The sequence below is a fragment of the Eublepharis macularius genome, chromosome 8 (genome assembly GCF_028583425.1).
Source record: "Eublepharis macularius isolate TG4126 chromosome 8, MPM_Emac_v1.0, whole genome shotgun sequence".
NCBI lineage: Eukaryota > Metazoa > Chordata > Lepidosauria > Squamata > Eublepharidae > Eublepharis > Eublepharis macularius.
In genome coordinates, this window is record NC_072797.1 from 39,589,984 (window position 1) to 39,608,199 (window position 18,216).

Genomic DNA, 18,216 nt, shown 5'->3' on the forward strand with positions numbered 1-18,216 from the left:
TGAAGGCGGAGGGTAGGCATTGTCACCTGTTCCTTTCCTGATCTCAGCCCAGTGAATGCGGGGGCAGGCACTGCTACCTACTCTGATCCTGATCCCAGTTGGATGAAGGCTGGGGGTGGGCATTACCATCTGCTCTGCTCCTGATCCCCAGCTGAGTAAAGGCGGGGACAGGCTTTGCCACCTGCTCCACTCCTGATCCCAGCTTGGTGACGGCAGGGGGCGGGCATTGCCACCTGCTCCACTCCTGATCCCAGCTGGGAGAAGGTGAGGGGCGGACATTGCCACCTGCTCCATTCCTGATCCCATCTGGGTGAAGATGGGGGACAGGCATTGCTGCCCGCTCTGCACCTGATCCCGGCCTGCGCTTCCCACCATGCGCACTCTCTATAGGTCTGGCTGCCTCATCTGGCCTTCCCTCCACTGCAGCACCCTCTGGTGGCGCACCAGGGTAGGAAGTGAGTAGTCTTGAATACACTTAGCCTTTTATATAATACAATAAAAAAATGTTTTAAAAAAGAAATGCTTAGACTTGCTCAGGCTGCACATAGCTTGTAAATTATTAAGTGCAAGAATTTTGTATAATTGAGAATGATCAGATTGTTCTGGTTTTTGTGGAGGCTGAAAGTAAAAAAATTGAACTTGTCACATGCATTTCAGAATATTTCTGAAGGAACAGACTGACACTGTTCCACTTTTTTTTGTTCTGATAACGAATATTAAGATGCTGAAAGAGTAGACCTGTTAATGGGAGTAGCCTTTGTATTGTGGACATCACACTGATCTCTAATGGTTACGCTGATTTAACCGTCCCCTACTGGTTGAATTTTGAGTTTGATTTATTCTCTTGCTATTATATTAGTGCATTGACATAGGTTTTTGCTTCATCAGCTGAATTACAAAGGCCAAGGCAGCCAGTAGATCTTGTGTTCAGTCTCTGAGAAAGAAACAGTCCACTGTCTTTGGATTTTTAAGAGCCCTTTGAAAAAATTAACTTCCAGTTTGAATTCAAAATATGTTAGAGGAAATTCAGAAGACAGTGTACCACAACTTAAGAACTTGGTATAACCTGAACAGAAAAAGTAAAGTGGCATGTGTATATGTGATTTTTAAACCATTTATTTATTCTTTCTTTATAGGATGGTCTTCATGAAGAATATAGCGAAAAGAACTTCTATGAATCTGATGAAGAGCAGCAAGAGAAAAATCAGAAAGTGAACAAGTCGTATTCCATGGACCCCGACCACAGATTACTGATTCGAAATACAAAGCCTTTACTGCAAAGCCGGAATGCTGCTGTATGACAAATTTCTTCCATAACAAACCTTTTAAAAATGCAATACATTTTTATGCAAGTTTAGTTGTTGAATGGAGTATATACCCAGTTTTAGTCTTTGTAAAGAATAGATATCCAAAGTGGGCATCCAGAGAATAGTTGCTATTAATGTGAAATCCTACTGTCTAAATGAAGTTATTTTTCCTTGGAGCCACTTTAAATGCTTAATAATATACTCTGAGTATAATTCAAATAGTGTAGTGTTTCCCACTGTGGTGGTCGAAAAAATGTGAGTTTTCCAGAAAAACAACAACTAGAAAAGTTTCTGGAAAACTTTCTAGGAAATTATCCTGTGCTATAAATAGAGCATGATTTGATTTAGCATCTTTCTTTATTTTTTTTTACCTAATAAACGATTTTTAAAAATATTCAAGTTAGCCTTTATTGGCATATAGCAGCAATTCAAGTTACCCACTTACAAAAAAGAAAGAACAAAGTTAAAAGAATACTGTATTACAAATACATAAATACGTTTAGAAAAAAATATGTTTATTCAGGGTAAAATCAAGTGAAGCATATATATTAAAACCCGATCAAAGCTTTATGTAAAAAGTTATTTTTATTGGGGTAATATTTGTAATAAAATACAGCATATACTTCCCTTACATTTCTCAAGTTAAAAACATCAGCCCTGAAAACTGGTGACATGCTAATTTTAGCACACCCAGAGAACTGTATATGTGCTATGGACATGGCTATTCACTCATCTATTTGAGTGGAATTTAATTCTCATCCATGGAGGTCATTATAGAGCACCTTAGAATATGTATTACTTGTTACCTCCATATCACAATGATGATTACAATATTCTTTCCACTATGTGAAAGAAGATGGATAAATAAGAGTTTTAGGTTTGATTTAGTTTGATCTTTACAATCAATCTGGTGAATTTATAGCTTGATTAAAAAAAAAATGGATTATCATTAGTGCCCCCCTACCCCAGTCCAGCTTTCAGATCAATAAAACATACATATATTCCCTCATACAGTATCTAGGGATAAAAACGTTGTTTATATCATTGAAACAGCCAAGCTCACAAATATTGTATTGGCAATGACATTCTTTTATTTTTAATTTTATGAAGCAATTAATATTTGGAAATAGAAAATGTGCTGGGAAAGGCACTGGAAAATTTTCTGCCTCATGTTCCAGAGTATAATTATATACAGAATTTGAATGTGATCGTATTATTTTAGGTTTTAAAATTAGTCCCCTTAATGGGCAAATTCTGTTGCCTCTTCAACCCCTAAGCTGGTCTCTGGAAAGGTGGCACATACATTTTCTAAATAAACAGATACATTTTCAGATCCCAGCATGTAGATTATCAGCAACTTAAGTAATGTTTAAAAATCCAATTTTTCTGATACTTTAGAGCAGACGTTTTCCCACCTTTGTAATGAATAAGTTTCTTAACATCACTGGCCAAGAGTTGTGTGCTTCTTCTTTTCTGCACTGAAGTAAAATATGTTAATACTAAGCCCAGATTGTAAAATAAAGTAGATTGAAATTAAGTATATGGCCCTGCTATTTTGTATTCCAGTTTATAGGAACAAATTTTAGTGGTCAGAACTTGAAGGTAACATTAATCTACATTCATTTTCCCCTCGGATAGGAAGCTATTCATAATTAGTTTTTTCAGAAAAAAAAATAACCACACTGATCTCTAGGGGTGTGCACCCGAAAAACATTCAGGTTTCCCTCTTCAGGTTTACCCAAAGCGGGAAAAAGCTTCAGAAAAAACCCTGAAATTGGGTTTCTAAGTCGCTTCGGTATGCTCCATAAAGATTTGGAGCATACTGAAGTGATGGGGGGGAGGCCACCCCCACCCTTAAACTCTCACCCCCACCCTTTAACCCCATCCCCCACCCCTTACCTGGTCAGGCTCCAGCCACCAATGCCACGCTGGCCAGTGGAGAAGGCCTTCCCTGCTGCTGTCATGGCCAGCACAGCTGGCTGGCAGACAGGGCCTTCCCTGCTGCTGCTGCGGCCGTTGCGGCTGGCCATCAGAGAGGGCCTTCCCTGCTACCGGCGTAGCTGGCTGGCAGAGAGGGCTGCCACCACCAGAGGCCAGCGGGGAGATGGGAGGGCCTTCTCCTCCAGCTGGTGCCAGGTAAGTGGGGGTGGGGAGGAAAGGGTGGGAATGGAAAAGTTTAAAGGGCCCTGCCGCTTGCAACAGGACCCTTAAACTTAACCCCCAGGTACCCCGAAGCTTCCCAAAGCATTACGAATGCTTTGGGAAGCTTTGTTTCGGTATTTCCGAATCGGTCCCAATTCGGGTATTTTACCCGAATCAGATACCCGAAGCGCACACCCCTACTGATCTCTATGAATGTCCTTGCTTGCTTCATGAACAATATGAAATAAAGTTTTTTGTAGGTTAATATTTGAAGAGATAGCATAATCAGTGTTTGCAGTGAACGGCTTCCTTTTTTCAGGTGGTGATGGCAGTTGCTCAACTTTATTGGCATGTGGCACCGATATCAGAGGCTGGTATTGTTGCTAAATCATTGGTACGCTTACTTCGATGTAACAGGTAAGTTATGTATAACACTTATCAACTAATTCTCCCATAAGCAGAGGGTGTACTATTCTGAAATGTTAACTATGCCCAGCTGTCCTCCAAAAGGTACAGACTTAAATGTGCTAAAACAGGCGTTACTTGATTTCTGTCAAAAGCAGTTAAATATTTGTTCATAAATGAATGAAATAAATATTTACAAAATTTTAAAGTATTAATAACATTTTAGTGAGCTTTGTTTTATGAACTTATTAAAAGTTCAGTATACAGCACTGTTTTCCGTTTTTCTGAATATTTGGTATATGGTATATTTAATTTTCCTATGAAATGATAATTATTATTGAGACAGTTTTGTATTGTGTCTTGCTAGTCCCTAGGTACTCAAAGTGGCTTATAATGCCATTGTATTTTAGACTATTATGCTTTCAACTGTTGGTGCTATTTTAGATTGTGTCTTTTTGCACCGTACTGGCAGTTTAAAATTTATTCTAAAATACAACAACACAACTTTAAAAAATTCAGGGCAAGAAAGAGACCAGCTAATTTAAAATGCCTTATGGAGTAGGTGGGTTTTTTAGATTATCACAGAAGGCCAAAACAGAAGAGTTATGTTTCTGGGGGCAGGTTATTCTAGAATCTGCACAAACATCTTGGAAAAAATTATGTTGTAAGTGCCTGTCAGCCTTGCCTGTGAGAATACAGGCTTTTATAACAGGATATCATTGGCTAAGATCAAGTCCCAGATAGGTTCATGTATGTATATGGAATACAAATTTTCTTCTCTTTGTAATGCCAAATGCAGTTGCATAGTGAAAGTTGTACTTGAAGTTCAAGCCATAGAATTCTATACATTCTATACACCTTATCCTGCTATCCTTCTTGTACGTGAATTCCTCACTTCATTCTGCCTTAGTTGACCAACTCAGATTTAATCAAAGAATGGCCTTATAAGTTCATTTTGAAATCCTCAAGTTAATCAGGGTTCTCAAAACATTTAGGAGGGTACCCCAGTTAATATAAGTCAGAAGGGTAATGGTCGTACATAGTAGTGAATACAGAACTATGAGATTTTGGTAATTTCCAGATGTTGCATTACAGACTGTAGTTGGTAATGGAGTATACAGGTTGTGTGAGCCCTATTTCAATTCTTGCTTTCTTTTCTGACATTATATATAAAATGAAATCTAAGTTTTAATTATACTTTTGGCTGCCAGCCTTGTAAATACAAGCATAATCTTTACCTTTACCATCCAGTGTTTTTTGCTTTAAATTATGTTAATAAAGAGTCAAGAGATGCATATTAATTGTCTGTTGTTACCTTTTGTAGGGAAGTGCAGTACATTATTCTCCAGAACATAGCAACCATGTCAATCCAACGCAAGGTTTGGCTTGCTTAATATATAAATTTATAATTGTTACTTTTAAAGCTTCAGTATAATTGCTCATTTTCATTTGTTTGCTTTTCTTTCCTAGGGCATGTTTGAACCTTATTTGAAGAGTTTCTATGTTAGATCAACTGATCCAACGATGATCAAGACATTAAAGGTATATTTATTACAATATGACCATGTGTCCCAATAAGGTGAATCTTCAACATTTGTATAGACGTACTACTTTCCTGTTACTAAAACGAAAACAAAATAGCTCATCTGTTGTCTGAAGTCATGGTTCTGACTGAATGTCCTACTGAATGAAGGCTATATTGTATTGTTTTAAATTAAAAATCTTACTGTAAGCTATAGTAATATGTTAAAAAGCTTAATTTACTTCACTTTCGTAATGTCAAAAAGCTGGCTGCCCACATGAGAATTATAACCTGCACAATTTAACATTTAGGCTGCTTTCAGACATTACAAAAAATGTTGTTTGGCTTATTTGTAATGAAAAGTCAATATTTGCATACTCCCTCCCTTCCTCTCCTCTTGTCCAGTGCTGAAACTGCAAACCAAAAATCCTGAATAAGCTGCGGTTTATATGACATCTGAATTACTTGATTTAACAAGTTGTCATTTGTTTCTTGTTTACAAGTTAGGGCCCAGTTCAGACATGAAGAAACCAGAGATTTGTTTGCAACAGAGAGCTGCTATAGCACAGTGGTTAAGTGGTTGGGTTGTGACTCAGTACTCTGCTGGTTCAAATCCCACTACTATCGTGAGCTCAGCAGGTGGCCTTGGGTAAGCCACTCCTCTCAGCCCCAGCTGTATTGTGGGGATAATGATAACGCTGACGTGTTCACCACTCTGAACGGGGCACTAATCTGTCTAGAAGAGCAATATATAAGCACAGTTGTTATATTATTTAACAGCCACAAAACTGGCTAATTGCTAGGCTCGTGCACCTTTCTTTTTTCCCCTTTCTGTGCTCATTTTCAACAAACTCTGATTTGTTGTGCTGTTTAAACATGGTTGCCTTAACATGCTACGGTTTGTTATGTTATTAGGAACTGGGATTTTTAATCATGGTTTAATCTTAATTGAGATTTCTTTAAGCAAGAAACAAATCACAGTTTATTAGAGCATCTGATTCAGAAACCACAATGAATAACAGTTTGCTGAAGACTGCCAGGTGTGCAGTTCAGCACAGTGGGCGGGGTGGGGAAGGACAGCATCATGAACCCAAACACCTTGGCTCGTTTTTGTCAGAAACAGACTAATGGTAGTCTAAAAGTAACAGTTGTGCAACAAATGGAAGAAAAATACCTGCTGGTGGTATAGTTGATACAGTATTGTAATTAGGGGTGTGTAGGGCTGGGTCGCTTTGGGTTTCCCACTTCGGTTTTACCTGAAGTGGGAAAGAAATTCGGGAATACCATAATTCCAAAGCAGCAAGCCACTTCAGGATTATGGTATTTTACTCACTTCGGTATGCTCTGTAAATATTTGGAGCATACTGAAGTGAGTCCCCCACCCCCACCTCCCACCCTTCCCTGGGGCAACCCCTCCACCCCCACCCCCCGAGGCAACCCCCCAACCCCCCCACTTATCTTGCGCTAGAGGGGGAGGGGGATCAGCTGAGCGGTGGCATTGCTCGGCGTCGTCATCATTGTCTCTTGGTGTCATCGCTCAGCCGCAGCATTGGCGTCGCTTGGCTGAGGTGGCGGCAGCCGCTGCGGCATGACTCAGCTTCGGCAGTGGCTGCCTGGGCAACATTGCTTGGCCTTGGTGGCGGCAGCCATAGCAATGTTGCGCGGTGGTGGTGGTGCTGCTTGGCAGTGGCCACCACAGCAGCGTTACTCAGCGGCGGCCACAGTGGCGTGCAGCCGTGACAGTGCTCGGCGGCGGCCTGGAGCCATCCGGCTCCTCTGCCATCGCACCGCCTCCTGCTGCATCACCTCCTCCGCCGCTCCGCGGGCAGCAGGGAGGGCTGGAGCCACTGCCGACCCTGGGGCCAAGGTAAGTGGGTGTGTGTGTGTGGGGGGGTGTCTGTTTTTGATGGTGTTTAAAGGGCCCTGCCGCTGCTTGCAAGCAGTGGCGGGGCCCTTTAAACTAAGCCCCGAGGCTTTCCAAGGCATTCCGAATGCTTCGGAAAGCTTTGAATCGGGATTTCCAAATCTGGCCCCGATCCAGAAATCCCGAATCTTTATGGATCGGGTCCGATTCAGGAGTTTTTTCCGAATTGGATATTCGAACCGCACACCCCTAGTTGTAATTGGTTGTATAGCTGTTCTCATGCTTCTGCATGCACAACCAAACTACATCTCTATATTTAAAAATCTCAGAGGATTAGCTGATGGTTCGTTTCAGGAAAAACAAAATGAAGTCTTGCAGCACTATGGCAGCTGCGGCATAAAGTTTCATATGAACCAAGCCCATGAAAGAGTATGCCACAATAAATCTATTTGTCTTTAAGTTGCCACAAGATTCTTTTTGTGTTTGGATTTAGTTCGCTTTTGTGAGGCAGTGCTGTAGCCTGAATAGAAGATTCCACCTGCATGCTTAAAGAACCTTTTGGATATCACACCACCACAACATAACACAGGCATCCACTTCTAATCCACATATTTAAGAAAAATTACCAGCTTATGTATGTGGTTCAGTATGTGGTTCAGTTATAATGTTCAGCTAACATTGTCTTAAGGTAACAAACCATGCTGGCATTTCTTAAATTCAGCATGCAGTGTCAAAGAAGAGATGAGATTGTTTTATTATGTTATTTATATTCCACCTTTTTCACCAAGACTCAAGGCAGATTACACATCATAAGACAATTTGAACCAACAGAAAGGAGGCATCCAGTAAACAATAGAGGTTTGAATTGTAAAAATCTGAAGACAAGCAGAAAAATCTGAAAACAGACCTGAAACCAAGCATAATCATGAACATGACATGCTAAATGGTGCAGAGTTACATAAAAGAATCATACTTCTAGCAACAGACAGTACATACTAGACACTATAGTACAGACCACAGTCCTATTAGAGGTGGGCATGAACTGGGGAAAAAACGAACCGTGTAGTTCGTGGTTCCTCCCGTTTCACAAACCACGAACTTTCACAAACTTGCCCAGTTTGCGAATTGGTTTGTGGTTCATGGGATTTAAATGTCACTTTCTGTGCTGCTGCAAAGTGGCATGGAAAGGGGCATTTCACCCCTGCAGGCTTGGATCAGCTGCTTGTTGGGGAGATCCCTGACAAGCAGCTGATCTGGGGGTTGAAATGCCCCTTTCCCTGCCGCTTAACAGCGGCACGGAAAGGGGTATTGGGCTTTAGAATGAACCCGCAGACCAGTCTGTGAAAAGTTCGTGGAAAATGGGCTTCCATGAACCGCTCATTCACGAAGCATGAACCGGCCCAGTTCATGACGGACTTTAGTCCGTCTTGCAGTTCGTGCCCATCTCTAGTCTCTATCCCTTTACTGAAACATGTTTTTCAGTGCATTTCATTATAGTATAGTCCTATTATCTGTAAAAATGTTGATTCTAGAAGAAAAACTTTGTTGCAATTTACAGCAAACTTTCATTGCCATTGTGATGCTTTGCTCTGCTTTTATTTCACTTTAAATTTTCAAATGATATTTTGTACTGTTTTTAAAGTAGAAAAATGCTTTCTCCCAACATCGTCTAAAATGCTTTTCTTTTTCTAAACTGTTTTTCTTCTTTAGCTTGAAATCTTGACCAACTTGGCAAATGAAGCCAATATATCTACTCTTCTCAGAGAATTTCAGGTTTGGACATGATTTATATTATTGCATGAAGCTTCTGGATCTGATGATATGTTTATAATTTCTTTTCTGATGAACTGGCATAGGAAGAACAGTATTCCTATTTGAAATTTAGATGTGTAGATTACAAAACATAGTTTAGAACCACCAGAAATTTCTGCTTACTAAGGGGATTTCTATCAGCAGAGTGTAAGTTTCTTGCCTCACATCTCCTCTTATGTTGCTTCCCCAAATGCTCCTGAAATTCTGCTCCTAGAGTCCAGAGGACCTCCAGGAACAACATGAAAGGATTTTTGGAGGTCTGTCACAGGAAGGTGGGAATCAATGAAAATCACCCATATTTTCTATCTGCTAAAATCCTCTGGTGGATCCAATGTTATGATTTGAATTTTTTGTAAATTTAGTTGATGCTGCTACAAACTGTAGATGGGCAAAGCTATGTGGAAGATTTTTAGTAGCTTAAAATCCTGGAAGGAATTGTTTAGTGAGACAGTTGACACACATGTGATATGTTGGTTTGGATCCCATGGATCAGTTTCACAAATGGTTCAGGGTTTTTGGGCACAAGGAGCCTCCTGCTGATACAAAAGGCTGAACGTTTGCATCTGTGGCAGGTTGGCTTTTTTTGCCAGAGGAAACCACTGCTGTTACTTGAGCTGTGAGAGCCAACCCATTTCTCTTGACTGAATGTAGTTCTAAAAGCACGTTGGTATCTGTCACTTGCTGAACATATTAAAAGCTACTTATTGGCTTCTTTTTGAACAGTTCGTAGTCGTTCAGAGATTTTTTTTTAAATTAAGCATGTTTTACCTCTTCAGATTTTCCATTCTCTCATAGCAATTGTTTTAATATTTGCAGTTCACAAACTGTGTTGTGTTTAAAAAGTTGTTTGTAAGCAGATGCTGCTGGTTAAATGGACTGATGTGTCTCTGAAAACAATTCATGAACTACTGCTCTACACTCATGCTAACTGTTAGCTGTGGTGTACTGCCCTCTACTACCAAGATTCATAGAGGTACATTCCATCCTAGGTATTGAATGACAGATGCTAGCATAGTAAAACTAATTTCTACGATCCATTTTTTTCATTACTGACATAGAATAATGCCAAACAAAATGTTAAAAAAAGTAGTATTGACTTTGATTTGATTTGATTTATCTGTTTGTTCTTTGTTTCAGCTTACCAGTTGCTTTTAAATTCCTCTGCATATGAAAAGTTCCCTCAAAACTGAGAATGGCTTCCAGAGAGCAAGGTGGCTCTGTCAGCCTTTTAAGTTGACTGTACCGGTCTGTTGACAATTGAAATTTCTGTTTCCTTCAGACCTATGTGAAGAGCCAAGATAAACCATTTGCTGCAGCTACAATTCAGGCAATAGGCAGATGTGCAACCAACATCTCAGAAGTGACTGACACATGTCTTAATGGCCTAGTGTGTTTGCTGTCTAACAGAGATGGTAAGTTAATTTTTCTGTTTTAGGGGGTAACTGATGGTGTGGATTGTCTGGCAGTATCTTTAGGAAGAAAGATGTAAAGCAGTATATTAAGTTATTTGTCTTCCATATATTCTGGCTATATTGTGCCATTGTACTGTAGTTTCTCTTTGTAACTCATGGTTTCTGATATTTTATTATTGGTCTCTTGTTGAGGTATTCTGTCAGTATGTAGCTGATACTGAAAATGCTTGAAAGTAGATAATTAAAACATGTAGAATATTGTCTCAGAGTGAACATATTGAGCTTTCCCCCCCTTAGTTGCATTAAAATAACTGTACTGCAGAGGGTGCTACAAGCAGGGAAATGTGGTTTTTTTGGATATGTGCAAGTGGTTAAAATAAAAAAACATACCATCCTGCTTAGAGTAGCCAGTAAATTTCTGCATGTTTCTTAATTGATGTCCCTCTATTAGATATACAAATAAAAAAATATAAATGGTAACAGATGCTAAGGAGAAGTTGTGGAGCATAAAAAGTGATTATTATGGAACTCATTTACAAAAATGCGTCTTAGGTTGTATTGATAATTTCAGTAAAAGTCCTGATGATTATTTATTTTGCCTTTATTACTCTGAATGTTAAAGTCGTTATCAGTATATTCAGTTGGATTGTCAGGTGCTTGGTCTTAACTAGAAGTTGATAGAAAAAGAGCTTAATCTTGCTAGATCAGGACGTGATTGTGTGTTTCCCATGTCCTGTATCAATTATACACCCAGAAGTTATATGCACATAATAAATTAGGGTTGAAAAGGAAAGGGGGGATATTTATGAAAAATGTGAGAATGTAGTGATAGAAGTGTGCTAATTTTAATCCATGTTAGCAATTCCTTGACTTCATGGTACAAATAATGTTGAAAGAGAGAAAACTTGAGGAAATCTTTCAGGAAATTCACTCATCCTACAACTCACCCCAGTCAATTAAGTTCTACCATCCAAGCGCACATGTTGCATACTTGTGATGCAGCTTTGCTCATCCGAACAGGGCCTTCTGCAGGTGCTACCTTTCAAATGGGCAGAATTAACAGCTGCCCATACACATGCATTCTCTATGGTGGCCCCCACTTTATGGAATGACCTACCTGAAGAGGTCAGGAAAACTGCCACTCTCCTGGCTTTTCACAAACATTGCAAAACTGAATTATTCAAGAGGGCTTTTTACTCAGATAAGAGGGCTGTACTGGAAGGAAATGGTTTCAGAGAGTTACAACAGTACAGAGATAGGGACTATTATTATATGCTGTATGTTGCTTGAAATATGATCCTACTGGTTAGCTTTGTTGTTGTTTGATTTTAACATTGGTCAAGTTTTACTTTTCTTCTTTCTTTCATTGTAATTCATTCATGGGAATCCCAATTAATATGATTTAGTTACCAGATCGTTTAAGATGCACATTTCATTTTGATCATACTTTGAACTGTATTATGTGAGTATAGGTCTCCCTAACACCCACTCTATTTAGACAACTCAGTGGTGTATATCGAGTATACTCTCATTGTCATGTGACAGATCTTCAAATGTGTAAATAATTCTACATTTCTGATTCTATAATATATAGTCTACTAATTTTTCAATATGTTTGGGGGGAAATCTAGTCATGTGGTTATAGGGTATGAAATTAATTTTCTGATTGTAAAACAGAAAATTAAACTTTAAAAACAGCCAGTTTTTTTTCTTTACCAGAAATAGTGGTTGCTGAAAGTGTTGTCGTGATTAAGAAGCTGCTGCAGACACAGCCAGCACACCATGGTGAAATTATTAAACGCATGGCCAAACTCTTGGATAATATTACTGTGAGTATTTATAGTATTCCACTTCTTAGCTACCCCCCACAAAAAATTGGGGGGAAATCTGGCGCAGTGTATGGGCAAGGGCTGGAGTGTGATATGCTTTTGACTTAATTTGTGGATACAAGCTTTTGGCTCACCAAAAACTACATGATCAACTCTGCCTTTTAGTAGCAAAATCTATTTGACTATCTAATAAGTTAGTTAAACTTATGGTGGTAGTAGAGCTGGGGTTTATCTTGTGGGAATAGCTCTGTGGCAATATTTTGGCCTCTTCTGCATTATGATTTACATTGGACTTTCTGCCCATGAGGATTGGATCTACTTTATTCATCAGTTCTGGCCCCCTACAACAATGGCCCCCTACCACTTTGATTCCTGCATTCTACACTTTGAGGGAGTTGAACCAGAGTAGTGTCGGGTTTTTATTTTTGCACTAGAAAAATGACCCATTTTTGTTGCAGGCTTTCATTAGCTAATCTGCTGAGATCATGTCAGTTTCCTCAGTGGATCAGCTGAGGACTTGTCAGTTTCCTCAGTTGTCTGCTGAGGAAACTTACAAGGTTTTCTGGACTTTTTAAAAATAGCACCAGTGTTGCAAGGTTGCAATGTTGCTGTTTAAATTTAAAAAAAAACACCAACAAATAATGGACTAAAAAGTATGGTAAGCATAGATGGAAACTTTAAAATATCAAGTAGGATTCAGGGCTCTCTGCAGAACTTTTGTGTTAGCTCTATTGCAGCATTCCCCCTCGCCTCACAGTTGCAAGGTTTTCTTTCTTAAAGGCACCAACATTGCAACATTGCTATGGAATTTTTTAAAAATTGGTAAAAAAACTGGATTGGTTGATGTTCAACCAGTTAGGATGCAGGGGAATAAAGGGTTGGGCGAAAGGTAGGGCCAAGGCCAGGCCTCACACTGAAGAAAGCATTCTGCACTTCAAAAAAACTCTGATTTGACTTTGCTTGAAAAAAATTAGTGTGTGTATGCAGGGTGAAAACCTGCAGAAAAGTTGGGGAAAGATCAATTCTGTGACAAATGCAGCCTTTCTCCATGCAGAACAAAAAAGAGTCTGGGAAGCAGTTTGGAGACTGAGTTGGGGTATTTTGACCGTGCATACAGAACTTTGGAGAGAAATTGATGCAATATGGAGGTAGAGAACCAATGAAAAAGCCTCGTGTGGAAAAATACCTTTGTGTCTAACTTTAGATCTTACTTCATATTTGTTTCAGTGTCTTTCACAGAACAATTTAAATAAAATTGGTGTACTTTAGAGCTATGGTTATTATAAAATAAGGTGTTGAAACAGGATAGCATTCCAATACAACTGCTTACAGAGTGATCTGTAACATTTTCCTATGTTTGTAACTGCTCTAAAATAACTAAGCCTTCATTGTTTTATTTATTTATTTTTGTAGACAAGTCAATGGGTTCAAATGGTAGCAAAAACTACCTTCAAAAATATTTGAAATGTGCACTTAACCACTTTCTCAGGCCATGTAGAATAAAATATCAGACAAATCAATTTACAGTCCTCCTTTGGTTTCTGAATTATGCAAAGCAGGGCTATGTAATGAATATTATTTCCTGCAATCTTGTAAGTACTTACAGTAGTAAAAAAGGTAGGTAAAAGTAGTCCCCTGTGCAAGCACTGAGTCATTACTGACCCATAGGGGGATGTCGCATCATGACGTTTTCTTGGCAGACTTTTTACAGGGTGATTTGCCATTGCCTTCTCCAGTCATCTACACTTTACCCCCAGGAAACTGGTTACTCATTTTACCAACCTCGGAAGGATGGAAGGCTGAGTCAGCCTTGAGCCAGCTACCTGGCTTCTGCTGGGATCGAACTCAAGTCGTGAGCAGAGCTTGGACTGCAGTACTGCAGCTTACCACTCTGTGCCATGGGGCTCTTAAGTACTTTCAGTACACTGGAAAATACCTTGAAGACCTCAACATACCTTTATGTATTTTAAGCTGTATGTAAATCATTTATTATATTATTTATATTATTTATTATATATTTATTATATTATATATTTAATAAATTATTAAAAAACGGGGGCTCCTACAATATACTCTTGCTGTTATATGTTTGGGTATATTGATATGAAAAACTCCAATTATTATGTGATGTTCTGCTCTTTATTTATATATTTTCCATTAAAATGCTTTACATGGAAATAGATTCAGGTGTCTGAGTGATTGCCTTTGACAAAGCTCTTAACATTTCTGTTGTAACCAAAATTGCAATCCAATGGATTTAGAAGGGTATAACAACCCTGTTTAGGATTGCCATGCAAGTAATGCCAGTGATGTAGTGGTTAACAGCAGTGGGGCTCTAATCGGGAGAACTGGGTTTGATTCCCTACTCCTCCACTCATGGCCAGCTGGTGACGTTAGGTCAGTCACAGCTCTCCAGAGCGCTCACAGCCCCACCCACCTCACAGGTGTTTGTTGTGGGGATAATAATAACATACTTTGTAAACTTCTCTGAGTGGATGTAAAGTTGTCCTGAAGGGCAGTATATAAATCGAATGTTGTTGTTATGTAGGCCAACTTTGAGAGGTTCTCTCATAAGGTAGCATTTTACTACTATGTTAGGAGAGATCCATAATTTTGAATTATTGCAAGTTCATTATTTTTGATAGCTTCTCTGCAGTCCCAGAGTTGGGATTTGCACCAATAAAGAGCACATCTCCAGAACTTTGTACCTTCCCTTGATTAGAGACTTGTGCATCTTTGCATAGTTAACTATGTCTGATAGAATTCTAAAATTTAAAAATAACTATATAATTCTTTAGATACTAGATCATAACTGAAAGCTGAAGCTACCCATATGTTCTTATTTAGAAATATCTATCGGTTCATCTTCGTTTCTTTGTGCAGCCCCACATTGGAATTGCACTTGTGTAGGCTTGCTCCGGAGAGAAATTTTCTTAGCTCTAAAGCTCTGGAGGGGGCGTTCCTGGTCTCCTGCGCATGCACGAAGCCTTTCTCGCCTGGATTCAGCACCGAGACGCGGAACACTCCCTCAGTTCCCTCAGGTCTGACCCCTTCAGTTCTGACACAGCACCCCCCATCGGAACCGCCTTGTGCTTCCTTGCGCCAGTCTCCTGTACAGGGTCATTCTACCTCCAGTTCCGAGGAAGATATTGAGACAGTGTCATAGTTGGACAAGATATCGGACTTTGCATCTGACCCTTTGTCTGACGAGGTTGTGGGAGACTGTACATCCTCCTCCCCAACAGAGGACTATCGATTGTTCTCTGAGCAAATGCTCAGGATGGCCAGGGCTCTGGAACTTGATGCCTCCTCCTCAACAACCAAGTCCAAAAGTAAGGGGCTCCAGGCGCTTTATTCCGATGTCACAACATCAGTGGCATTCCCTGTGGTAGAGGACTTGCTGGACATAGCCCATGTGATATGGGACAAGCCGGCTTCCATCCCAGCCACATCTTGCAAGGTGGAAGGATACTACCGACTCAAGCAGCAAGATCGTGCCTTCCTCTTTAATCACCCTCGGCCTTCATCTTTAGTGACTGAGGAAGTCCAGCCTAAGCATAAATATGGCCTTCATTCATCCCCGAGTGACAAGGAGGGAAGCAAGTTGGATCAATTGGGCAGAAAGATCTACTCATCTGTTGCGCTGATCTTTAGAAACTTGAATTATCAAGCAATTATGGGGTCCTGTAATTTGTTCCTGTGGCAACGACTTTCTTCCTATGTGACAGACCTCGTGATGAGAGGAGATCCCTAGTCAGGGTACTACAGGGAGAAGCTGCTTGGATGGCTAAGAAGCAAATGATGGCAGCCATACATGAGGTTGACTGTGCAGCTAGGACTGTGGCCTCAGCTATTGTATTTTGCCGTCACTCCTGGCTATGTTCCACTGCCCTTATTCCTGATAAACATAGCAAGATTGAGGATTTCCCATTTGAGGGCACTTCTCTATTTTCGGAGAAGACCGATGAGTCCCTCAATAAGACGAAGACTAATAGGCAGACAGCTCATTCCATTGGTGTCATTGCACCCCAGCAGACATCAGCACCAGCAGACCAAGTACCATATTCAAGAACGACAACAGTACCAACAAAGACCAAGGTACAGCTACCAGCCGTATCAGAACTATCAATCTTATAAGAAATACTCCTCTTACCACTGCATTTCTGGAAGATGCTCTAATAGGTCTCAATCCAGGTCGACTCAGCCACAGTTCCCGAAACAGGCACAACTACAGAAGCCTGTTTTCTGACTGACCACCCCTACTATTGGGTGACCTTGTCCCTTTTTGGACAGGCTAGTCCCTTTTATCGCCCAATAGGAGTTAATCATGGAAGCTTCTTGGGCTCTAGCCATCGTTAGAAATGGCTACAGGTTGCATTTTCTCAAAACTCTACCCTTGTCCCAACCAAGGGGAGCATCCTTATCACCATCCTAGGAACTGCAGCTCGCTATATCTGAGCTTAAGGATAAAGGGGCCGTTCAGAGGGTTCCTTCTGGTGACTCAGAATTCGGTTTTTACTCTACATACTTTACTGTAGAGAAGAAGGATGGTGGAGTTTGACCAATCCTTGATCTATGACATTTAAATAGTTTTATTAAAGTTGAAAAATTCCGAATGTTAACTCTCTCTGTTGTCATTGAGTACCTTGATGTTTGTGTATGGTTTGCAGTCCTTGATTTAAAAGGTGCTTATTTCATATTGCTGTACACAAAACCCATAGAAAGTATCTATGATTCAATTTGGGGGGAGAATCTTTCCAGTATACCACCTTGCCTTTTGGGCTGTCTTCTGCCCCAAGAATCTTTACAAAATGTATGGCTGTGGTGGTTGCATTCTTTAGGTCTAGGGGCTGTACTGTCTACCCCTACCTTGATGATTGGCTCTTGGGTGGGTTCTTCAAGGGAGACACTGCTAGAACATGATCTTTCTATTCGAACCATCTCTAGTCTGGGCTTATTGATTAATTGGAAGAAGTCTGCCCTGGTACCAGCCCAAACAGCTCAATTCATTGGTGCAGTCTTACATGCGCAAGTGGGCAGGACCTTCTTACCCAGGGAAAGGTTGAATTCTATACGGGCCATGGTTGGAAAAACTGAAGCAAAACAGTTCCAACCTGCTAGATTTATTCAGAAACTATTGGGCTTAATGGCGTCCACCATGTGTGTGGTTCTCTTTGCACGTCTCTTGATGAGGCCACTACAAAATTGGTTTTATACGATCCTTTGACCCAAATAGTCAGTCACAATCCAAGAGCTTCACGGTACCTAGATCAGTGATTTGGTCCCTAGGTTGGTGGGCAGACCCCAAAAATTTACTCAGGGGCACCCCCTTTGATGTACATCCTCATGATATTACCCTGACTACCGACGCATCCCTCCTGGCCTGGGGAGGTCACCTGGGTGAAATATCTATACAATACACATGGTCAGAGTCTGAATCGAAGCTCCACATACACATTTTAGAATTACGAGCCATACGTTATTCACTTGCGTCTTGTGCAGGTATGCTACGTGGTAAAAGAGTTCTTGTGCAGAGAGACAACACCACCACACTCTATTACTAAAACAAACAAGGGGGAACAGCATCCCTGACCCTCTGCAGAGAGGCCACACATCTCTGGTTCTGGGCCATTCACAACAACACCTTCCCTCAAGCAAAACACATTGCAGGCAGTACAAACACCAAAGCAGTTACTCTGAGCAGATTCTTCAATCCGCAGCATGAATAGTCCATCCAGGATGAGTACATCCGTCCAATCTTCAAGATGTGGGGGTTCCCGAAAAACTTTTTGCCACCTCTCAAAACACGAAGGCTTACCTGTTCTGTTCTTGGGCAGGATCAGATCATCACTCCATCTGGGACACCTTCCAGATACCCTGGGACAAGGGATTGTTTTACGCTTTTCCCCCAATACTGTTATTA

At 40.4% G+C, this 18,216-nt stretch overlaps 1 protein-coding gene across 3 annotated transcripts in view; it reads left to right on the forward strand.

Moving 5' to 3' along the window:
• Positions 1 to 18,216, forward strand: part of AP3B1 (adaptor related protein complex 3 subunit beta 1) — a 306,280-nt gene that overhangs the window by 103,980 nt on the left and 184,084 nt on the right. For all 3 annotated transcript variants that reach the window (XR_008597515.1, XM_054986527.1, XM_054986528.1), the window contains exons 8-14: positions 1,137 to 1,295; positions 3,769 to 3,866; positions 5,179 to 5,233; positions 5,325 to 5,396; positions 8,951 to 9,013; positions 10,332 to 10,464; positions 12,184 to 12,293. Coding sequence is in view for 2 of the 3 variants with exons in the window: in XM_054986527.1 (XP_054842502.1) it covers positions 1,137 to 1,295; positions 3,769 to 3,866; positions 5,179 to 5,233; positions 5,325 to 5,396; positions 8,951 to 9,013; positions 10,332 to 10,464; positions 12,184 to 12,293 (690 nt within the window). In the remaining variant the exon portion in view is untranslated. The remainder of the gene's footprint in view (positions 1 to 1,136; positions 1,296 to 3,768; positions 3,867 to 5,178; positions 5,234 to 5,324; positions 5,397 to 8,950; positions 9,014 to 10,331; positions 10,465 to 12,183; positions 12,294 to 18,216) is intronic.